The sequence below is a fragment of the Centruroides sculpturatus genome, unplaced genomic scaffold (assembly GCF_000671375.1).
Source record: "Centruroides sculpturatus isolate CEXI.00-Female unplaced genomic scaffold, Cexi_2.0 scaffold753, whole genome shotgun sequence".
Taxonomy (NCBI): domain Eukaryota; kingdom Metazoa; phylum Arthropoda; class Arachnida; order Scorpiones; family Buthidae; genus Centruroides; species Centruroides sculpturatus.
Genome location: NW_019384876.1, coordinates 51,384 through 75,130, shown reverse-complemented (window position 1 = coordinate 75,130; position 23,747 = coordinate 51,384). Strand labels below are relative to the sequence as shown.

At 30.6% G+C, this 23,747-nt stretch overlaps 1 protein-coding gene across 1 annotated transcript in view; it reads right to left on the bottom strand.

Moving 5' to 3' along the window:
• Positions 1-23,363, bottom strand: part of LOC111630960 (sodium-dependent proline transporter-like) — a 123,914-nt gene extending 100,551 nt beyond the window's left edge. Inside the window, exons 1-2 of the mRNA XM_023375127.1 lie at positions 22,902-23,363; positions 13,640-13,859 (exon numbers count right to left, since the gene is read on the bottom strand). Coding sequence (XP_023230895.1) covers positions 13,640-13,859; positions 22,902-22,997 — 316 coding nt within the window. The 5' untranslated portion in view covers positions 22,998-23,363. The remainder of the gene's footprint in view (positions 1-13,639; positions 13,860-22,901) is intronic.
• Between the last annotated feature and the right edge of the window lie 384 nt (positions 23,364-23,747).

Genomic DNA, 23,747 nt, shown 5'->3' with positions numbered 1-23,747 from the left:
TCCATAAGTGCTTAGCACCATATAAGGAAATTTATAAAGATCTTTTAACTAGAAGCAAGCAATCTAAAATTACATACACTTTTTGCAAAAGGTAAAGCATGAATCTGAAAATAATGCAGAAAAATGCTCAGAGGATAACGATAACTTGCCAAAAATAAAATGCTCTCGGTTAATAGTGCTTTTAGTGATGACGAAGAAAACATTGTTTAATTTATATTAATATGTATCACTTAAGAAAATTTTAATAAAGATATTTATCTTAATTATGAAAATATAGTAGCATGTTTTTTAATTTTTGGAACCTAACCCACCTTTTCGTACTAGTTCTTTGTTTCGCATAACACGGATTCGCATAACATGGCAATTTTTTGGAATGTAACTACCGTGTTATACAGGGTTACCTGTAATGTTACTCATATTACATAGCTTCACAACACTACAAACAAATGATGATGTAGTGATATCTAATTACATAGAGAGTTTGGTCTCTGTATATTATACTCAGTGATATGTACTGTACAACACTTTTTTCTGAAAACCAGATAATCCAGAGTTTAGGATAATTGAGTTTCCATTGTAAATTTTGAATAAAATTACAATTTTTTTCTATCTTACAAGTTAGTTAGAGAAGTCTGGAGTTTATTAATCAAAATAAGTGACATAGTAAATATATAAATCTTTTCCACTTCACTACCCTTATAAAAAATCCAGCAACAAGTTGTTTAACTTTCTCAGCAGCATTTAAAACTGCACTTGTAGCACATCTGCTATATTTTATTATTAAAATTTTTTTTAATTTTTAATTATTATAAAATGGCAAAAAGCTTAATTTTCAGGGTAGAGTTTGTTTTATAAAAAATAGTAAATGCTAATAACAAGGAAAATTGTCAACAAGTCTGACTCTAATCAAGATATGACAAGTGACTGTCTTTATCTCCTTACCCCCGTGATCTTTAACATCAAAATTTACTAGCATCAATTCCCCTAATATACAAACCTCCTTGCAAAATTTCAGAAATTTTTGACAAAAAACACAGGAGTTATTAAGCTTCAAAGAGGTTTAAACAAAATTGTGCCCCACAAACACTAACATCCATACACACAGAAAAAATTTTGCATTTCTCTACATTTCAAGGTCTCCTGAGTCCAAAAATGTAAAAATCTTAGGGGTTATTTTTTAACCTATTGCTATACTTTCCCTCTATTATACATAATAGAGCCAGGAAAGTAAAAATTATATTTACCAATCATAAAGAAGGCTTTTTTACATTTGATTTAATTAATCTNTTTGCGAGAATGCAGAGCTAGCGACGTTGTTTTAATCTGTTGTATAAGTTGACCCACAAGGAAGGCACATCCAGCGTGGGGGTGTTGCATGGACTTAGCATGCTGGTAAACAGCACCTCCCAAATATACAAGATGTTTCTGCTATCACACTGTTTGAGTATCCCCACCTGGTCCCACCTCGGAGAGTATTGGTGTTGCAACACCAAACTTGCCAACTCAGTGTCGCATCTACCCGTACTAATAGATTGTTTGTGTTCAGAGATGCGGCAAGACAACATTCTGGATGTTGCTCCGAAATACTGGGTATGAGTACCCGATGTTGTACTTTCCAATGGATGGAATACACTCCAGACCGCTCTAGCACAGACAAAGGATCCCAGTGTCGCCGCGGCCAAACCTTAGAAGAATGTTATGCAATGACAGGGATCCTTTGTCTGTGCTAGAGCGGTCTGGAGTGTATTCCATCCATTGGAAAGTACAACATCGGGTACTCATACCCAGTATATCGGAGCAACATCCAGAATGTTGTCTTGCCGCATATCTGAACACAAACAATCTATTAGTACGGGTAGATGCGACACGAGTTGGCAAGATTGGTGTTGCAACACCAATACTATCCGAGGTGGGACCAGGTGGGGTTACTCAAACAGTGTGATAGCAGAAACATCTTGTATATTTGGGAGGTGCTGTTTACCAGCATGCTAAGTCCATGCAACACCCCCACGCTGGATGTGCCTTCCTTGTGGGTCAACTTATACAACAGATTAAAACAACGTCGCTAGCTCTGCATTCTCGCAAAATAATCTATTGCTCATGCGCGTCGGCACTGAGCGTGCATCTTTTAAATTCTACGTTTTAGTTCTATTTTGATTTTATTCCAATGCTGGTTTGCCATTGCTGTAATTTGAATTTGAAGGATATTAACTGTTCTTTTAACCTGAAGAAGTTCTATTTTGATTTTATTCTATTTTGATTTTATTTTGATATTTAGTTCTATTTTGATTTTATTCCAATGCTGGTTTGCCGTTGCTGTAATTTGAATTTGAAGGATATTAACTGTTCTTTTAACCTGAAGAAGACGAAAATAGTTTCGTTGAAAGCGCTTGTTGTTGGTTATTAATGCCTAGACAATAATTTTCTCAACTTGCTTATCTAATATCCGGCGTGAAGTCCAATAATAATTTTTTACTTCTAAGCATGCACTTTGTTTGTGAATGCTTATTCATTGGTATTCTATGCACAGATCATTTTACTCTTTGATGTTGTGTGCACAATAATCATCAAAAAGCAAAATGATATTTCTACTAACACTTTTGCAGTGCTCTTCAAAGTCATAGCTACAATGCATATTTACTATGTATTCTTATTTATTACTTCATTCACATCCAGGTATTTCTTAAGTTATTTTTTCTTTCTGTGTAGAATTTTCCCACTAACTAAATTATTGAATAAATTGAAATTAATAAAGAAAATAGTAGTTGCTCACTGGCTTTAAGCTCAATGATAGCATCATCTTATTAATAATAAATACATATATAAATGTCTTAAACCCTGTTAAGTTCAGTTGTAGCATGTGTCAGACATGTGTCAGGTGTGTGGATGTCAGCAAGTGGTGATGGACAATCCATAGCCTGGTCACACGTGTCAGGTGAGTGAGGTAACAGTATCCCCAAGAATGTGGGGGAGATTGTCCCGCCTAGAGAGGGAGAAATGGTGAGAGAGGGAAAATTTGTGCGCTTCCCTTTAGGTGTGTGTAGAGTCAGAGTGTGTGTGTGGAGGCAGTGCTGAGAGGAGTGCTGACCGCAGTACTGACCGGGGAGCTAACCAGAGTGGGTAGCTGTTTGGCTGGTCAAGAACCAGTATTGTAATTACCAATAACTGTCGGGTGCCGGAGTGTTGCTCGATTGTGGATTGCCAGAGAGTCACTCGCTGATTTGGAGACATTAAAGTGTCATTGTATTGTTATTGTTACAAAGGAAGTGTGTACTGTGTTCTTTTCGACCGCGTAAATGGGAACATTTCATACCACCATCATCACAACAACAACATTTTTTATACAACAAACCCAACATTACTAATTAAAGTTAAATAATTGCTATAACAATTGCCAAATGATGGCTATATCAAAAATTAAATACAGTATGTCTGGAAATGAAGAGTCACTCAGGGTCTGGGTAGCACAACTGGTAATGCATATGCATGATAATGGAAATTGTGAGTTTAAGTCCCGGTCCAGGCTAATTCTTTTCTTCCAAAATATTCTGAATTATTTTTAAAACATTAATTTATTATAATTATTTAATTATAATAATGCTACCTCTAATATCAAATTACTTATAATTTAAGTATTAATTTAGTAGCAGAAAAATAGCAATTGTTTGGCTCTAATAATAAATGTATGATATATAAAAAAAAATAGGTAAAATTGTAATGTTAAGCTATTTTCTTTAATTTAAATAAAGCTGAAATATTGGCAGAATAAATTTTATTCTTTCATTTGACAAGTTTAACTATTACACTAGAACAGCAAATGGATAAACCATTGAAATTGGTTGCAGGTTCATGCCTGACCAATGGACTGGTCATGTGGAAAACTCCACATGACCAGTCCATTGGAGTTCCAGGTTTTCTTCATGTTTGTAATACCTAAATATGGCAAGTTTCCCAAAGAAAGTCCTCCCAGGAGGCATTTCCACTTGACAGATTGTCCATGCACTGCCTTCACCTTTTGAACAAACCAAACCCATTACATTGAAACATGCAATATCCACAAAATTTTCATCCTAATTATGTTTATTCAAAAGTTTTGTTCTGACAGTGTTGCGATACTGTTTGAAAGAATCTAACAACATACAACCTCATTATTTTGAAACTCAAGAGATCAAAACAACATGACTGAATTGTCCAAACTTTTTTTTTGAATCAAAGTTTTTTGTAATTATTGAATAAAATTATGACATTATCCTATATAATTTCACCTGTTTGTTTACAAATGCATTATTATTATTATAAGTTATTACTTGAAAACAATGAAAATGTAACCAAATTACATTCAATATCAAAGCAAGATCTGAAAATAATGTACAAAAAGCTTAAGTGAGTCAATAAGAATTAATGCGAATTTTACCTGTTAGTTCTGTGAAGTATTCACTGTCTTGTGTTTAAGATTATGAAAATCATATAATTTGATAAAAACAAGTGCTATTAACAGCTAAAGCTATAACTATGTATTCTACTATGAATACACACATGTATTTAATGAACTTTTGAATTATTGAAATAATAATTATTTTGAACATTTTTTGCAAAAATCTAAGTGCCAAACAGATTTCTTCCGTAAAAACAAAAAAATTCTCTCTTCATTAGCAACGTCTAGAATATCTGAGTGACCTTAAATGGACATCCAATAAATCAACAATGTACAGTATAATCGATAAAACTAAAACCAAAACTTCAAATTTGGCATGAAAACTTTCTTATAAACACAGAATATAATGGAAGATTTCAAATTAAACAATATTTCTGTAGGTCACCAATCCAGATAATGACTTTAAATTTCATTGTGTGCATATTTTGAATTATCTGAACTAAAATATATGCAAAATCCTATTCTCTTGGCCAAGGACTAGACTTGTGTTCAAGTTACATGATAATTCAAATTATCTGATATAGAAATAACAAGATTTTACTGTATTTAGAATAATAAGAGTCTGTTGTCTTACCCAAACTGCAAATTGTGAAATGGAATGATTTAAATGTGCTGCTTACTAATATTGAGCAAGATGTGAAAAAAATTAGTCTTATCATTTTAAGCCATCCTTCACATTAATTATTTTTGTCTTAATCAAGTACTTTAAGATACTTAGAAAATTATTACAGTAGCCCTTGTTATATTGTGCATGTTAGAAGACAGAGAAAATTTACAGAAGCACGATATAACCAAGTTATAAAAATTCTGGACTTATACTAAACAGATTGTACACGTGAGATCCACGATTTTTACATAGTTGTCGGGAAAAAATTTGTAAACAACTCCAATGGAAAAACCCCGCTCTTGATGAGAATTATATCGGAGGTCACCGTTTGTTTTCACAATTAGGTGGGAAAGTTGACACTTAGTTGATCAGAATGCACCGTTATTGTCAACAGAAGTCGATCACGTGACTCCTTTCCCACGAAGAACGTATAAAAGCTCGAGCCCCTGGAAGCTCAGGGCGACCAAAGGAAGTTATACTTATTAATGTGTGCATCTTGTCTCCATACACTGGACACAGCGACCGAAAGGACATCGCTATACGACAGACAATGACTTTGAACTTCCATCGCCATTCTACAATTCCTGCGCCAACTACAAGTCCTATGGCCCATTCAATGAACGCATATTAATCATATCCTCATAGAGGTATTTGTATTTTAGAGCTTTGTGAACTCTCTCTCTCAAAATAGCTGTTAGAACGATTAAGAGCGGCCCTTTGTATAGTTAACTCATATTTAACTGCATTTAACCTATATATATTGTTATCACCTTATGTAACCTAGCTTAGCCATTCAATAAATGTTTTGTTATTTTGTTTAACCTGTCATCTATCGTTGTACCTGCCGACTTACCAACGTTCTCCCCACTCGATTTGCCATCCTAGCCATTCAACAACCACGAGATCGGGTTTTACCAACCCATGAAGATTAAGTGGTCATTAGGGATTGTCCCAGTGGCCCTCTGCTTATCTCACATACATGCTATGAAACTTTATCCTCTGTTCTTTCATCAGAAAGTGTTTTTGATATAAAATATGCTTAGTTTTGCAACATTGAATTTTATTTGTGGTTATATCAAGTTGTCTATCTTTTCAAGTTTATTTATTTCAAGTTGTCTGTCTTTTGCCTGAGAGTAGTGCTTGTATGCTCTTCATGTGAAAGCATTGAATGCAGCACCTTTATAATACTATGGATCACAAGTTAGAAAGAATCTTCTGAATTACCATTTCTAATCTGGCAATCATTTGACTTTAATATATTAATATTATGGATATTTTTATTTATTTGTGTAATAACTATTTCACAGAGGTCCCAATATGAAACTAACCATTGGTATACCTCACTTTCAGACATATGTATGTTCATTGAAAGTAAAAAGTGAGGAGTAAAACTGTATGTGTGTGTGTGTGCATGCGCGCGTGCACTAGGATAAGGAGCTGATGATGGTGCTTATTTATGTCATTTATGCTGGAGAAAAAACATCCCTCAGTGCACAAAAATAAAATTCTAGCCTTACTGGAGTGCATAGAGTTGAAGTCCAAAACAATAAAGTACTTGTTACCCAATGACATCATACTCCTAATTCACAATAGTAACTGTAGAGGGTTGGAGATGATATACTGGTATCCCATAAGATAATTATGCAAAATTTAATGTATTCTTTTTTCAATTAGGATTATAGGTGATCAAACTTTGAAAAATATAGGTCAACAAAGCTGCTTCTTTGTTGGAGGAGAATTGGCTTGGTGCCACTCCAATGACTGTTGCTTGGTTTCTAGCTAAAATGGTGGTGCCATGTTTCATCTCCTGTCACTATTTATGACAGAAAATCATCCCCCTCAGCCTCAAAAAGATGCCAACAATTCAGAAGAAATAGTCAAATTATAGTGGTCTTTGTGATCTCTGTCAGCTGATAAGGCAACCATCTGTTACACATCTTTGAAAATTCCAACTTTTCAAGTATCATTACATTTGCTTCTTCAATGTTCAATTCCAATGCCATCTCTTTCATGGTTATGTGTCTGTTTATACAAACTGTGTTTGCTTGTTACACTATGGCTTCCACATGGCTGTTAATGATTTTCCACTTCATGTCAAATCTTGAACACCATGTCCATCTTTTGTTGATAATCATGCAGTCAAAGGACTCATCCACATACATCTTTTCTAGTTACTTTCTTAGTTACCAACAGTCTCCCCACAAACCATGAACTCAAATCATGGCACATTGCTTTTGATGGATACCAAGCAAAGCCACCATTCCAAAGCATCAACCATGAATGCCATTTGCAGGACAAATAGAAACTATACATGCATAGAAATAGAAATAATATCTATATTCCGCAGCAATTTCATAATCATGACTGGAAACTTTATTAAAACAAAAAAATTAATAATGCATTTTTTTTAAGTCTATTTGTATATTATAAGGATACATATTACATGAATTTTACAAGGAACAAAAATATGTTGTTGTTTGGCATTATCAACAAAATGTCTAAATGATAAGAGGGATATCATTAAGCTATCTTAATGCCCTTCCATCCATTCAAATCTTAACTTTTTTTTATCTCATATTTTTTTAGACACTATTATTTGTTGATAATTAGAAATTATTAAAACAGTCCTGAGAGCAGATATTGTTATTCTTAACATCAAGACTATAACTCTACAGTAAAAAAAATCACTTTCTGTCCTGCTCTGTAAGTTAGTATAAAGATTGAATTCAAATAATATTCTATACTACAGGATAAATAAAAGCATACAGTACTAAGTTATTTCTATTAATTACAAATTTTTTTTAACAAAAACAATAAATGAAATAATATGGAAGCCCTGGTTATTCCTTAGATTTTCTTTTACTCTCTGTCAAGTGAACATTAAGATAAACTTTTTCCAGGCCCAATCAGTCTCACATATCCAGCATAGACACTAATGAAAACTTTCTGGGATTCTCTGTCTAGATTCAATCCCAGATCTCCCATCTAATCAGTGCTATTCTTTGGCTAATACTTAGGATAAGCACATGGCTTAGCCAGTAGTAAATCTGATTAATTGTATTTTCTATATATTTTGAATTACAAATATTTTCTGTACAGAATGGCTATGCATGCTTGTTAGAAGTGATTCATATGCTGCCCTCTGTTTCCATTTTAATTTTTCTCCCATGTTCTTCAGGATAACTTGTTCCTTGTCAATGGTTAAAAATCATCAAATGAATCCTGAGCTAGTTATTGAACTTAAACTATTGTTAAGAAATAGTAGAGAAATTTCTCTTTCATAATGCCTAGATGTGATAATCACATATTGTTGTTGTCTTTGAGAAAACTATACTGTTTCAGATCCATAACTAATACATCATCCTAGTGACACATCCAGGATTTTAAGAATTACTCAACAAGGATGATGTAGTCTAATATTGAGTGGAAACACCACTCAATATTAGACATCATCATCCTTGTTGAGTAATCCTTCCCATTTTAATCTTTTTAAAATTTTAGAAATATCTTCTGTTATATCAGAAAAATAGACCAAAATAATAATAATATTAATAAAACATTTAGATTTAAACATTTGAATTTCAATTCTTTAGACCGAAGCTTCCCAACGGGGTCGTTATTGAGGGATTTTATAGATCCCTTAGGGATCTATAAAAGTTTGAGAGGGAGTCGATAAAACTTTGCAAATATAAAAAAACATTTAATATTTTTTTCCCTTAAAATAAATTTAGCAAGATGCCTTTTAAAAATTATGTAGAAGGGATGTTGCATATACAGTACTGTAAAGTATATGTAACACTCCTTTTACACAATTTTTAACAATAACGTATATTGAAGGGAATAAGGAAAAAATTTCTCTTAAAAAGGGTCGATACATAAAAAAGCTTTAGGAATCCCTGGTTTAGGCGAATAAATAATAATATTTATTTCAATCGAGAGGTTTAGATTTTATTTGAATGATACAGAATCTAAAATATAACCTATATAGGCTTATATTTGCTACCAAATGAAACATTGGTTTTCAGTGAGAAGAAGTTTATCATGTAATATGAATTATACTCAAGATAAAAGATTTAAAATATTTTTAAAAAAATGCATTTTCCTTCATTAAACAATGCATTTACAGTAAGTATATTTCTTCAATAAAACTGCCTCGTTGTTTTCGGTTTCAGATAAATTCTCATTCAAATGTTCTAATGCTTATTTTTCTCATGGTTGCGTGTTATTAATAATAATGTTCGTGATAACTTAAATTGTTATTCGATTATTTAGATCCGATAACAGATATTGAATATGTCTTCTGCAGCAAATCCAATTTAACTATTATTTAAATTACAGTTCCTGTGGTTGTGCCATAGCATATATGAAAATTAATATAAATTGTCTTTTCTTTTTAATAATAATAGGTTTGAAGAGTGAGTTTAGAATCAATGGATTTTAAAAAGTTCAGAATTATGTTAGCTACATCTATTAATTTCTCAAAAATATATAATGTATGTATATTACCCTCTGCTATACATAGATTAATCTATGTATGAGCAGAGGGTAATATAATATATGAGCAGAGAGTCTATATATACATTAGAGATATCTCTAAATAGTTTTATGTGTAATTTTTCTAAGAAAAGAGAGAGGAAAAAAAAAAGAAAAATTGCATATAAAGATACATATCATAGATTAATCTATGGCATATATAATCATATTCATTGTTCACAGATGCTAGGGCCAATTGGGTGCAATCAGCCTTCGCGCTCTGGAAGAGATCCATGCCAGTGTCGGGAAAGGAAGGTGAGGGAAGGGAGGAAATTTTAATTGTAAAGAGGAAACTGTTATCCTATTTAGTCAGAACTAAATATTTTTAATGGTAGCAACACTGAATGGCCTGATTTGTACAGTAGCCTACATATAAGCTAAATAAGCTGCAGCCTCGCGTTATCAGTCTGTAGCTTAGGGCCTCATATTTTTTTTAAATTTATCATTTTATTTGGTATAGGAGAAGGGCCTTTTATACGCCATAGCTTAGGGCCGTAACAGATCCAAGTCCTGATGATGATAATATCATTTATTTACCGATAACTTTTATANATGTGTAAAACATTAAACAAAATATCATTACAGGTATTCTACTTTATATGCAAGATATTTTATAAACTATATTTTAAAATATATCTAAAAACTTATATAAATTTAAAATAATGAAAGTATATCTAACTAAATATCATACTCAGCTCTTTAAAATAGTTTAAAATAAATGTTAAGTTAAAATACGTTCGAATTTCAGTTACATCTGAAGATGGCCTATCATATTGGGTCAAAAATGTTAATGTTTGTTTAATTAATAAATATTTCTCAGCATCAGGTGTTTGAAGATTCATTAAGTATAAAAGTGTATCATTGAAACTATCCTTTTGTGGCAATTTATTGCCATTTATTGTTTTTTCTTTTTGATTCAACATTCTTATCCTATAGTTTTTCTTTGTTATGTAGTTCCATTGTTCTAAATTTACTTTATTCCAGGTATGCTTTCTTTGTTTAGAGGAGTAACTGGATTGCTGGTTGCTAATTATGTTCTATGCTAAGATGATTAAGCATAAGAGTGTACAGGAGAGTATTCTAGGAGTTTTCCTGAGATATGGGAAGTTATGATTGGACAGTGCAAAAGTGTTTGGGATTGTGTGTTATGGGACATTCAAGAAAGTAAAGAACAGTTTGTTTTTGTATCAACCAATATATAAACAAGAAATAAATCTTGCAATATTCAAAACTACTTTGGATACAGAATATCTATGCTGGCAATGGAAGTCTATACATCGAGCAGAACACGCTCAAAAAGCCAGTTTTAGTATCACTTATAATTTGGCTTTTTCTGTGACTTGTAAGAATATAAATTTTAGAAGAAAGGACTCTTTTTTCTTAAAGGTTTTGAATTAGTAACCAGCCATCTTATTTCAGATCTGTTTCTTAAGTTTTCATTTGAAATTTTCTTTCTCCAATTTTTCCTTGGTTTCTTTTTGCATCACATGAAACCTTAAACACTTTTCCTGATGAAAGTATTTAAGATTCATTGCATGTTATAGGATCATGTGATGTCTTGTATTATTATTCATTACATTGTTTCTCATTTGATTTTAAAAATATAATGATCAGTTACTGCACATTCTGGTTTTTTATAATTACAAGAAACTAAATCTATAGTTGCCTCTGTTTAATAGTGTTCAAGAAGACAATGCTTCTTGTAATACTAATTTTCTTGAATAGTTTTCATACCTTGTTGTGTGATGTGTGTACTATATAAATTTTGTAATATATATATATATATATATGTTACTGTGAGAGACCGAAATTAGAGAATGCCGATATTCTCTGGTGAATGTTGACACATACAAAATACATCAATGAAAGACCGAATATTTGGTTATATTCAGTGGTGATATTCGAAATATTTAACAAAGGGTTCGCTAACAGAAAATTTTTCCTTATCAATTTTTTTTTCGCTCAAATGGTGCATTAGCAACATTAGCGCAAAAACTGATCTTAAGATACCCATATAAATAAAAAAGATGCATTCACAAAATTAAGTCAGTTAAAATTTAACATTGTGTATGCCAGAACTATATTTTTTTATAAATAATAAAAAAAAATAATAACATATTTTAATATTTTTCATTCAAAATATTTTATAAACATAAAAATTGGCTTTTTTTAATCAGAAAAAGTCATAGGGAAAGCAGTTAAACAAGAAAAACTTTTCTAAATGATTTATTTTATCATTAGGTATTATTATAATAATAGACAGATATCATCGTCTCTCGAAATACAATATCTTTCTTATCTTGCTGTCGATAGCCCAACACGTGTTCCGCAGCCATCTTGTATTTTCTTGCGTGCGTGGGATTGTGGGATCTCTCTTATGACTGGATCTAGTTTCGAGAACTCTCTTGAGTCGATCGCGATTGAACCTCGTTTTAGTCAAGATTGAAACGGTCGATGGAGGTTGCACTAGGCAAACAGGATATAAGGCTCTAGTTTAGTAGTGTTACAGAGTATAATACGTATATTTTAATATATTTTTTAAAATAAACAAAACCACTGAGAAATGTTACGTGTGTTTAACAACGAGTTCGGAAAACTTTGAAAATGTTAACAACGGGTTCGGCCGAACCTGTGCGAACCCGCTGAATATCACCACTGGTTATATTATTATACATTTGAAAAATTGCCGGTGTATGTTGACAAGCACAGATAACTTTTGGTGGAGGTCAAAATGACACCCAAGAAGCCGATGTCGACAGAGAGACGACAGTCTGTTGACAAAACCTTTGTGGGTAGCCGGAGGTAGGACAAAGTCGTACCTCTTTTCCATGCAACGGTTTGGTGGAAACCACCCACTTTGTCACTGGATGGCATTTTTGTTCTTCTGATCCCTTGAGGTGGAGATCGGTTTGTCAGGTCGAGTGGTGGAGGATGAGAGGGGTTGTTGGTAAGGGGTCGGCGATATCCGAATAAAAGACACATTAACCGATCAGTTCATAATTTGTAAAGAAAAGTTACTTTCCATAGATGAGATTTCTTCTCAAGAAATATCACTGAGAGAAGCAGTTGCAGCTAATTCGAAAAGTGGAGGGCAAGGCTATACACGTTGTCATTGCAAAAACAAGTGTTCCATGAATAAATTCAGTTGTAAAAGCAAGGGACTCTTGTGCAATTCAAAGTGCCATAACAGTTTAAGTTGTTGCAATAAATAAGATTGTATAACGTTAATCACAGAATTTATGTATAAGTTTATTATTGTATTATTTTCTTTAATGATTTAGAATGTACTGTTCGTTTTAGATTCAACAGTATATTTACATGTGCTGTTACTTAAGCTTTCTCATATTTTGACATATTAAAAAGGCGTGTTTTTGAAATACATAATAAAGATATTTTTATTCAACATTCACCATCAGTGCATGCTGAATGTTGACATTTGCCGGTGTAAGTGAGAAATAATGATATTTAGCAAATATTTCATACATACACAAAACGACTGGGAATGCTGACATTCATCAGAGAATGTTGACATTCGCCAGATATCGGTCATTCACAGTAACATATATATATATCCTGTTAAATAAAAAGTTTTTGCAATTTATTACATATATAATGTGTTAAATTACTAAAACACTCCTCCAAAAGAAAAATCCCACACTATATTGTAGATAAGTAGATAATATAAAATTCAATAAAAAATCTGCAATGGGATTTCATCTGAATTTTATAATTCTATTTATTATACTTATCTTCTCATTTTAAAATGAAGGAAAATAAATAAACTAAACAGTAACTAGATGTTTTCTGCTAAGACAAATAAATGTATTTTTTATGAAATATTATATATTTATTATCTGTAAAAAGAACAAACCCATACTTTACTTTGTCATTAAGAAATTTAATATTTTAAAATAACAACAAGTTTCTGTTTTGGAGTTATCATCAAAGAATAAAGTGTTGATTCTGCTTTATTTATATCGACATAAAGATAAAATTTTAATTAAGTGGGATTAAATATAGCTTACATTCTAAAGTATTGACTTTTAAAATAAAAACAACTTTACCTCCGCCATTTCGATAACAAAGATATGGAAATCGCCATACGTTTCCAAGTCCAACAGAATATCCGAGGAGGGATAATAGGAAGTCAAATCTGCCTGTCCAGTTACCTCTTTCGACATTAAATCCATCATAATCACTTCCTCTTTCATCATAATCCCCTTCACCTTTTGGAGATAGCGGAACTTGGCTGCTTACACGCGGAAAATCTTTTTCCAAATCACTCTGAAAAGAAAAATCATAAAGTAATAAACAATATAAATAATATCTAAAATAAATAATTACAGTTAAGTCAGTTTTATATGCATGCCTAAATAAATTCAAAAACATACAATACTTAAATCATATCTAAACATATAGTTTTTACATTTTAAAAATATAGTATATTTACAATATTTTAAAACTTAAAAAATATAATAAACTGAAAATTTCTTATTGTACAAAAGAAAAATTATAGTTTTCAACATAAAATCTACTTAATAAAATATAAAAGTTTATTTTTGACCTAATTTTATATAGTAAATAACACAGTTTTATATATATAGTGATTTCAAGGTAAGGAAAAATCCATAAAGTTCTATTTTATGAAATTATGTCCTAAATATTCTAGATTTTTTATTTTGATTAAATTATATCTAAAAATTTAATCTCCCATACATTATGATTAAAAGTTTCATATAACTTTTATAATCTTTTTATTCATTATAATTTAATTGAAATGAACATAAAAATATGTAAATATATTAACTATTTAAAACAGAAGAATAAAACAATATAGTAAAGATTAGGGGTTTATTTACTACAAAGTCTATGAAGATTAGGAAATATGATGTTTTGATTATTATAAATTGAAACAATATTCTCATTCCCATATTATCTTTGTCTGTAATTAAACTAAACACTGTGTAGTCATATCTCTCTACTAATGTAGTATAATTTAATAAAACATTAATGTATGACCATAGTAACTATATACACACATACATATATATACTCAATAATCTGAACTATTTCCAAGAATCTAATTCAAATTAATTACAAATTATTTGAAATAAATAGGTAATTAAATAATTTTAATTATTTGTTAATTATTGACCATGCAGAACATAAAGTTAGAACTCTAATGGCTTAAATACAAGATAGTAATATTTGAATTATATCACAATTTGGTAGTTATATTTGTCACCAATTTTTACATCACATTTCTACTCCAGGAAAACAGATCTGATTTAAATTTAAAACAAAATACATTATATAAAAAATATGTATGTATTATAAAGATACAAAATACTAAATATACAGGATTTCATTGTTGTTTTAAATATACACAAAGGTTTAATAATAATAAAAAGGTTATATAACTACCTCTTGCTAAGACAGCTACTAACAACAAATTACACACATGGTAAACAGAGACAACAGTTAAACCCCACATTACATTGATCAATTCCTTTCTCCAGATGACTTCTCACATTACAAGAAGGGCTAAGCAATGTTGGCTCAGCAGTCAGAGCACAACAGTCAAAGTTTAAAATCTTAGAATTAAAACTTAAACTCACTCATAAATACAGTACCAGACTTATGGGGCTCCAAGGTGAGGCATTCAATGCACACGCGTGTGCATTGGTGTTCTCATAAAAAATACCATACTCTGATTACAAAAATACTATATTTAAAATAAAATTACTGTATATAAAAATTTAATTTTGAATAAAATAATATTTATTACATTTACAGTAATTGTTTTTTATTTTATGACATAATTTAATCACTTTTAAAGATCTAAAATACAATTAATTCAGTAATTAATGTTATCTTCCATCAAATTATAACATAAACTATAATAAAATTATTGGCATTTTTTATTTATTTATTGAAATAACCAATATAATTTATTTGATACAAATTTTCTATACTTTTCTTGTTGCATGGCTTACTGTTAAATATTTGATAAATATTTCTTGCTTCAGCAATTGAATACTGATTTCTCAAATTGTTTCTTTATTACCACAAAGGAGCATGTGAAGATCAATTCTGCTCAAGAGTTATTTTTTGAAAAACTATTCACAGATTTATTTACATTATGAGAAAACTGATAATATATACTTTAATGAAAAACCAGTCTTATACACAATGTACAAATGTACAGTACTTTTTTATTTTACAGAACATGAGAAAAAATCATATTATTATAGTATGTTTGTAATGTATACAGAACTAAAGAATTGCTTATAACAAATATTTTCAATGCAGTGGCAAAATAAATTAATGCTCAATATGGAATTTAAATAATAACTTCTCTGTAATATCACAGAAAAATTAAATAGTATCTAATGAGACTGTTATTTAAGCAGTGCATGTTACATTATGACATTCATATAAATTATAAAGGTACTGCATTAATAAATACTTCATAAGATCATTAAATATAAATATAACAGAATTATTGTATGAATGGTATTCCTAATGTGCACACACAAAGTCATTTATACGATGATTATTTATAATATTTCAGTTCATATACAAGACATGTATTGTACATATAAAGCATAATCATAATATTAAATAAATAAAAAGCATATTAAATAAAAGCAAAATAAATAAAGCTAAAGCTAAATTAAAAGCATATTCAACTATCAATTAATTACTGTTTAATATTTCCCAGAGTGAATGTTTTTGAGAAGAGCAGATTTCTTTTGCAAAACATCATGGAATTTGTCACGACATATCAATATTGCATTTAACAATTAGCAAATTCTTTTTAATGTCTGCTTTTTTATTTGCTTTTTTAGCACTTCACAAAATGTTTATAATAGAAAAAAATTCTTTCTGTTGATGCATTTATACTTGACAAGTATAATGTAAACTCTATCAGAAGTTCAGAATTTTCAAAAGTCTTATGGTTTCTCTAAAAATGTTCAAAGCCTATATCCAACAACAATCAACAATTATCAACAAACACTTTATTTACATTCTATTCATTTATCTTTTCATGTGTAGCAAATTGTCAGACTTAGCATATTTCATCAAAAAGATCATCATTGTTCAATTTGTTAGGGCCATCCACTAATAACATATACAGTTTTTGAACCACTTTTGAACCCTCCAAGAAATAAAAAGTTCTGCAAATATTTTCTAACAGTTTATTCATATGATTAGTAAGTAGACTTATAACAAATTCATATGTACAGTAAATATGGGTGTACAGTAAATATGGGAGATGTCTTCCGAAAAAGCAATCACAATGATTTTACCAGTTTATTTGAATCTGATATCAACAAATTCAATACAGTCCAGCTAAAACTCCCCTCAAACCAATTGCACCATCACTCTAAATATTTGGCACATTTCACAAAACTCTATTGTACACAATTCGACGATCTCCATATCATTTTCTCGTCAATGGCATTAGTCTATTCCAAACAGCCATGGACAGAAATCTTTGACTTCATTCTTTCTCTATTCTTCAAATGACAGTCTCTTAAGGTCTTATACACCTCAACAAACATTACAGTTTGACTCTCAATTTGAAGACTTTCTCTTTGAAACATGCACAATTACATACAAAGTGTAGCCACAGTTCTGAACACAGATCTTCAAAAAACTTTTCAACATAACAGGACACAATTCTAATAACAGGAAACATACTTTTAGCTCATTCAGGATATATATTTTCAAAATTCTTTTGCTGTTGATATCAGGTTCAAATTTCTAGTTTTACTGTAAATAATTTCTGATATTCTCCCAAAACAAAGGCACAATGTTCTTGTAATGCAACCCTCATTGTATATATATAAAAATATATACTAGTATATATTTTATGAACAACCAATTCAATATCAAAATACAAATATTTTACAGCCATCCAAATGGCATTATGCACAACTGGTCGTATTGAATAAAATATTAGCTGCAAAAATTGTTAAATTACAAATAAGCAGAGAAAGTAAATAAGCAAATAATTTACAAAAAAACATAGTTAATTAGAACCAATGAACCAGGCTTATTTTACTCATAGTGTATTTAATTAACCCATTCCAAGATGCATTTTGGTGTTACTGACCCTTTTCAATTGGATAACATACAAGAAACAGTCTATGGTGACTATTGCCAACATTACAATATACCTTAGAAGTACAATAATTACAAATTATTATTATAAGATATATTGTAATGTTGGCAATAGTCACCATAGACTGTTTCTTGTATGCTATCCAATTGAAAAGGGACAGTAACACCAAAATGCATCTTGGAATGAGTTAATTAAATACACTATGAGTATAATAAGCCTGGTTCATTGGTTCTAATTAACTGTTTTTTGTAAATTAGTAATACAGGAAAGCAGCAAATACTTATTTACATAAAATTTATTAATATAGGACATATAAAATTTCTCCGTATACGTTTTTTGTGTAAATACCTCTACAGTTAAGAATTCATTTTTGTATATAAATTAAGTCGAATTTAATCGAATGTAGACTTTGATTTCTTTCTCACTTTGGCGCCATTTTGTTCGAAAAAAATGACGTCAGTCCTTCCGACTAAAATTTAATTTACAATAATCTCTCTGTTAAGAACATAAAATTTAAAAAAAATAATCAGAAACTTATTTAAAAACGTAAATTCGAGAAGTTATTTTCAGAATTGTTTCTATATTGGACGGGGTAAGTTCAACAGAAGGAATGGCAAGTGGGAAAGTCACTACGGTGTTAGGATCGCTCCTCGATTCTTATTAAATTTAAGATTTAACTTATATAGGTATACATACGTACTGTACATACATATGTATACCTATAAATGTACTGTAGTACATCCAACTTCAAGGACTACATGATTCGGTGCATCTTTCAACTTAAAAAACATATTATTTGCACCTTTACTTTCAATTCCATCCAAAGTTTGGGTGTGCATTATCTATATAAAGCGCGAGAAATCTGTATGAAATTGATTTGTATAGAGCAGGGATGGCAAACCTTTTGAGTCCGCGTGTAATATACAATAGTAAGCATATTTATCTTTAAGAATGTTTATTCATGCCGAAGTTTTAGACTTCGAATAACGATATTCAAAGAAATTAAATTAATATGCTTTAATTAGAATAAATGTAAAAAAGCTGATTGTGAATGATCCGGTGAAAAACCGATAGGATGATTGGAAAAGACGGGCCATAAACTGAAACCGTATGATACCTTAGGTACCAGATGATTTCTCTTGAGTTGCCACTTTGGGCACGCGTGTCATAAGCTCGCCATCTGGTATATAGTCTTTCTGAGATATAATTGTATTAGATATCTGATGTCTTTACTCGTAAATTTTTTTACTTCGTGTATTTTTGCTCGAGTCTGTGATGAAAGCAAAAAATAAAAAAATGCAACCCAATATTTTTATGGGTCAAAGAATCGATAAACACAGAAGCAAAATGAACACTAACACTAATTTTGATTGTGTTAAAGCAAATGGCAAAAAAAAACAAAATAACGTTCCAATAATTGCATCAGTTTTGCTTCTAAAGCACGAAAATCTAATTGACCGTAACTCTAACCGTTAGTTAGAGCAATCTAAATTTTAGCCTAAATTTCATATCGACGATCTTAAAAAGTGCGGTTTGAACGTCTTCGGGAAACTACATTTACTTGGTTTTACTGAATAGACATCGTTTCATCAAAATACCTCCAGTTTTCAAAACTGGAGGACCCACCGACCTCTCCGGGGACAGCGGAACGGAAGTCATAAAAACGGAACGTCTGATCACCGTAGCATAAAAGATGTTGGCTCTCAATAGAGTATATAGTATCATAACCAAGATTATTTCTAAGAAGTAACAAGAAAAATTTACGCATTATGAACTGCGCGGCATTATCTATATCTATATCTATATCTATATATATATATATATGGACGTGTGTGTCCCTATATTTCACTTTTCCGCCAAAACTACACATCGCACGTGAATGGTGTTTGTATGTGGTAGTAGCCCCAAGTCTCCATTCGTGCACCAGGGGGTTGCGTCTCGATAGCTATAAGGGTGCGGGAGATACGGGCTTGAAAGTGGTTGAAAGTGGCTTTCTATTTCGAATGTTTTGTTCGAATTTGTTCGAACAATTCGAATATTGGTTCGATTATAGAACGATCGTAAACGTTCCAGAAACGTTGAAAATAGTTCGTTTGACTTGACGTGAACAGGAGACGTTCAGAAATAGAATCGGGACCAGGTCTCTAATTAGTCTGGAAACGGGGGACCTAATTCTTGCATTCTGTGAAAACGGGTAAGATTGGCTATAATGTAATTATCTTAATCTTCACTATCGTTGCTTTTTAAAAATCCAGCGAAGCGGGTCCTTGCAGCTAGTATTGTATAAAGAAACAAAAGTAATAGAATTAATGGAATAAAGCATCGTAACACGAGGGCAATCTTCCAAGGAGGGGTGCCTCCGGGAGGACTTTGTGGAAAACTGATCCTTCTTTACTGTTTAGACATGTAAAGAAAACTAGGAAAACTCAGCGTGGTCAGCCTATTGGTGAGGTGCCAATCCAGAAACAGTAGGCATATTCGGTGGTTTTATCCGTTCGGCCACCGGTGGGGACGAAAACAACAGGAATTAAAGTGGTTACGGTTACTCTAAATTCATATGTAGAAAAGTTTTAAAAGTAATTGAAGAACAGTTGAAAAATATTATACAAATTTTCGAATCAAAGTTTATTTAAACAATTTAAAATTAAGACTTATTTCTTTGCTCTTTCATATTGAAGTAATCAAAATTATTATTATTTAATTTATAAATTTGAATTTGGAAAATTTAAAAATTGAATTTTATTTATTTGTATTATCTAAAATTTGGATTTTTTTTTTTTTTTTTAAGTTTATGATAACACTTTAGTGTCTTGATATTCTTAACCAACTCTTATATGTTTTGAATTAATTTGGTTTAATAATTCAATTATGCAAATCGATCAAAATCATCAGAAGACCATCTGTAGTCAACACTTCCATATGCAATTATTATTTCAATCAAGTAAACTGTATATAAAATATAAGCTATTCTGAGCCTGACCGAAAAATATATATCAATGAATAAAAATATAGAAAAGTTTAACATATACAGTATTTTAGTTTCTAATGTATAATATAATAGATTTGATTATATTATTTTTAGGTAAAAATAATGCCATTAAGTTCTTTAGTTAAATATTTTATTTTTTGCAAAATATTTAAGTTAATTTAGAGAAAAATATTTAACAAATTAAATTTATTTTTAATATTTAATATAAAGAAAAAAACAACAAAATATTTAACAAAAATGAGTTTCCAGCTAAATAAACTGATTTTTTTTTCTTAAATATTAATCGATTATTAAAATTATAAAAAGAAACTTGATTATTACTTCGATTCTATAAATTGTAAAATTTGAGAATTTTCAATTAATTAAATAGTAGAAATTAACCTTTAAATTTGCTTTATTTTTAAAAATATAAAATTTGGTAAAATTTATATTTTTAAAAATTATATAGCCTATATTCAAACTGAGGAAGATAAGAAATGAGAAGTTTAAGTAGAGTATACAAGGTTTTAAACAGGGCCGCCCCTAGCTTTTGCGGGGCCCGGGACAAATCTGAAATTGCGGGGCCCTTTCTAAAAATAAACTAAGTATTAGTAAAAAAAACTAATAAACAAAATAATTAACGTTAACTTTCAAAAATTTATTTTAAAAAATTGCGGAAATATAAAACAAAGTGTAAAAAAATATATTTTTTTTAAGATTGTACAAAGTATGTTTGTTTTTATTTATTTTATTTTTATCTTAGTTTTTTTAAATAAACCTTTCGCACTATTTTATGAAATATTAATTTTGCGGGCTTTTATTTCAGCAAAATCTTATTAAATCATCCAATTTAATTTTTCACATATTTCGTGCTCAATAGATAAAAGTGTCAGATTTGTTAATCGTTCCTGTGACATTGTTGTCCGTAAATAATTTTTAATTAGTTTTAATTTAGAAAAACTTCGTTCTGTTGATGCTGTTGAAATCGGAATTGTTAATAATATTCTTAAACTAATGGCCAGATTTGGAAGAGTCGTGCATATATCTCAAGGAATCTGTTTCACTTTTTACACTAGAATCCTCTGTCACGTCATTTAATTCTTCTAATGCTGTTATAATTTGGTCTAAATCAATTCTAACTGTCTTCACAGAATTTATTCGGCATTCCCAACATGTATCTGATAATGGTTTTAGGGTTGAATTTGTTAAATGTTTCATTAAAATAGCCCACCTGTGAGCAGACGTGAAAAATAGTGTATACAGTCTTGAAAGTGTTCCAAAAAATGTCATAGCCATAGGAACCGAGGAAGTCATATCACCTATTAATAAATTCAACATGACATGGCAGAACATGACACAAAAAATGCTGTCGGATTTTTTTTTCCAAAATCCTTGCTTGCACGCTTTTTTTCTTGCCTACCATGTTAGCTCCATTGTTTTAAGCTTGTCCACGGCAATCGTCCAAAGAAATATTTAAAGTTTTAAGTTGTTACATAATTCCTCTGATAAATCAAACCCTGTACTTTTCGGCATAGGAGAAAAACCAATAAAATAATCATTATTTTCAACTTCATTTCGTTCTTGTTCGTCAGGCATTTCTACAATTCGAACAATGGGAGTCAATTGTTCAATAATACTTTTATCGATAGTACAGTCTAACTGTACTGCATAATATTTATTTTTTTATTATTTCATTTTTAACTTTGCCAACAGATTAATTATCTCATTTTGAATATTCCAACCTAAATAATGATCGTTTGTTTCTTTGTCTTTGATACGTCTTATAGCCTATGTTCTGCTATTCTTGCATCGAATGTTGAAATTAATTCTATTTAGCATCATTAAGTATCATAAATTTGTTCAATTGAAACATTTATAAGCTTACAATATGCTCAAGTGTATAAATGTTCTATGCAATGCTAACTACACTGACTTGGCGCCTAGTTTTGTTGTAGGTTACATACGGCTAACTTACAATTTATATTATAAAAACTATTTTTTTCTTTATTANTATTTATGTGGCTTTAAATAGCTTAAATTTTTGGTAGTAATAATAATATATCTACTTTAAATCGTATCGACATTCTACCTAAACCTTGTAATAACCTTGACCGATATACGGCGATCAAAATATAATCTGTTACTAATTTAACTCTTTAAACGCTTTTTTACAATGCAATTAATTGGGAATTTTTATCGATAAGGATAAAGAACGATCCATACTTACGTTCCAATCCAGATAAGGCTCTAACCTTATGGTTTCGGCTCTAGCATCGTCGTCATACAAGCTATCTTCATCAAAAGCAGCGCTGGGATTCTCCATAACACTTGAGTACGCCGTTTTGTTAAAGAGTTTTCGGCGGGGGACGCGTTTAGCGACCCCCAACGACTATAAACGTAAGCAACGATCACACTATATCCACCGACGCTTCTCAGTGTTGTTAAAGCCATTCTAGGCTAGACGCCATATTGTTACTTAAGCAGAAAGCAAATAAACTCTTCCTCTCTCTTTTTTTTATTTGTCTCGTATAACTCGATCAGAAATTTCTACAATCGAAATGTTGTCAGTTTGATATACTTAATACCCAGATATAACTGAGAAGGGAATTTTGTTGGGGATATTCTATCGTTGTCCGTGTTTCTTCAGTCGATCGGGCGCCTGTTTGGTGGCGCGCGCAACTAAACCACCCAAAATTCGATCGTTTCTGTGCATAACCTTCACCAATGGTAGTGTTTTTTATATTTGTATTTTTATGAAATTAAAATGAAACGACGCGTTTAATTTTCGTTCTCTAATGTCAATTATTTCGAATTAATTGAAAATTTAAAATAATTCGGTTAATTTTTATAAAACTAAATACGCTAATAAAAAATAATACAAATACAATAAGAAATAAATGTTTTAAGTATATATTTTTTAAAATCTTTCCCTGGAAAAAACCAGTTTCTTTTTCGGCTCGTAAGCATTTAATTACCATCATTTTTGATGCAATTCATTAATTTTAATTAAGATATTAGGATTTAAAAATGATAATTAAAACACTTTTAAATTAGTATTTTCCTAAATCAAAGG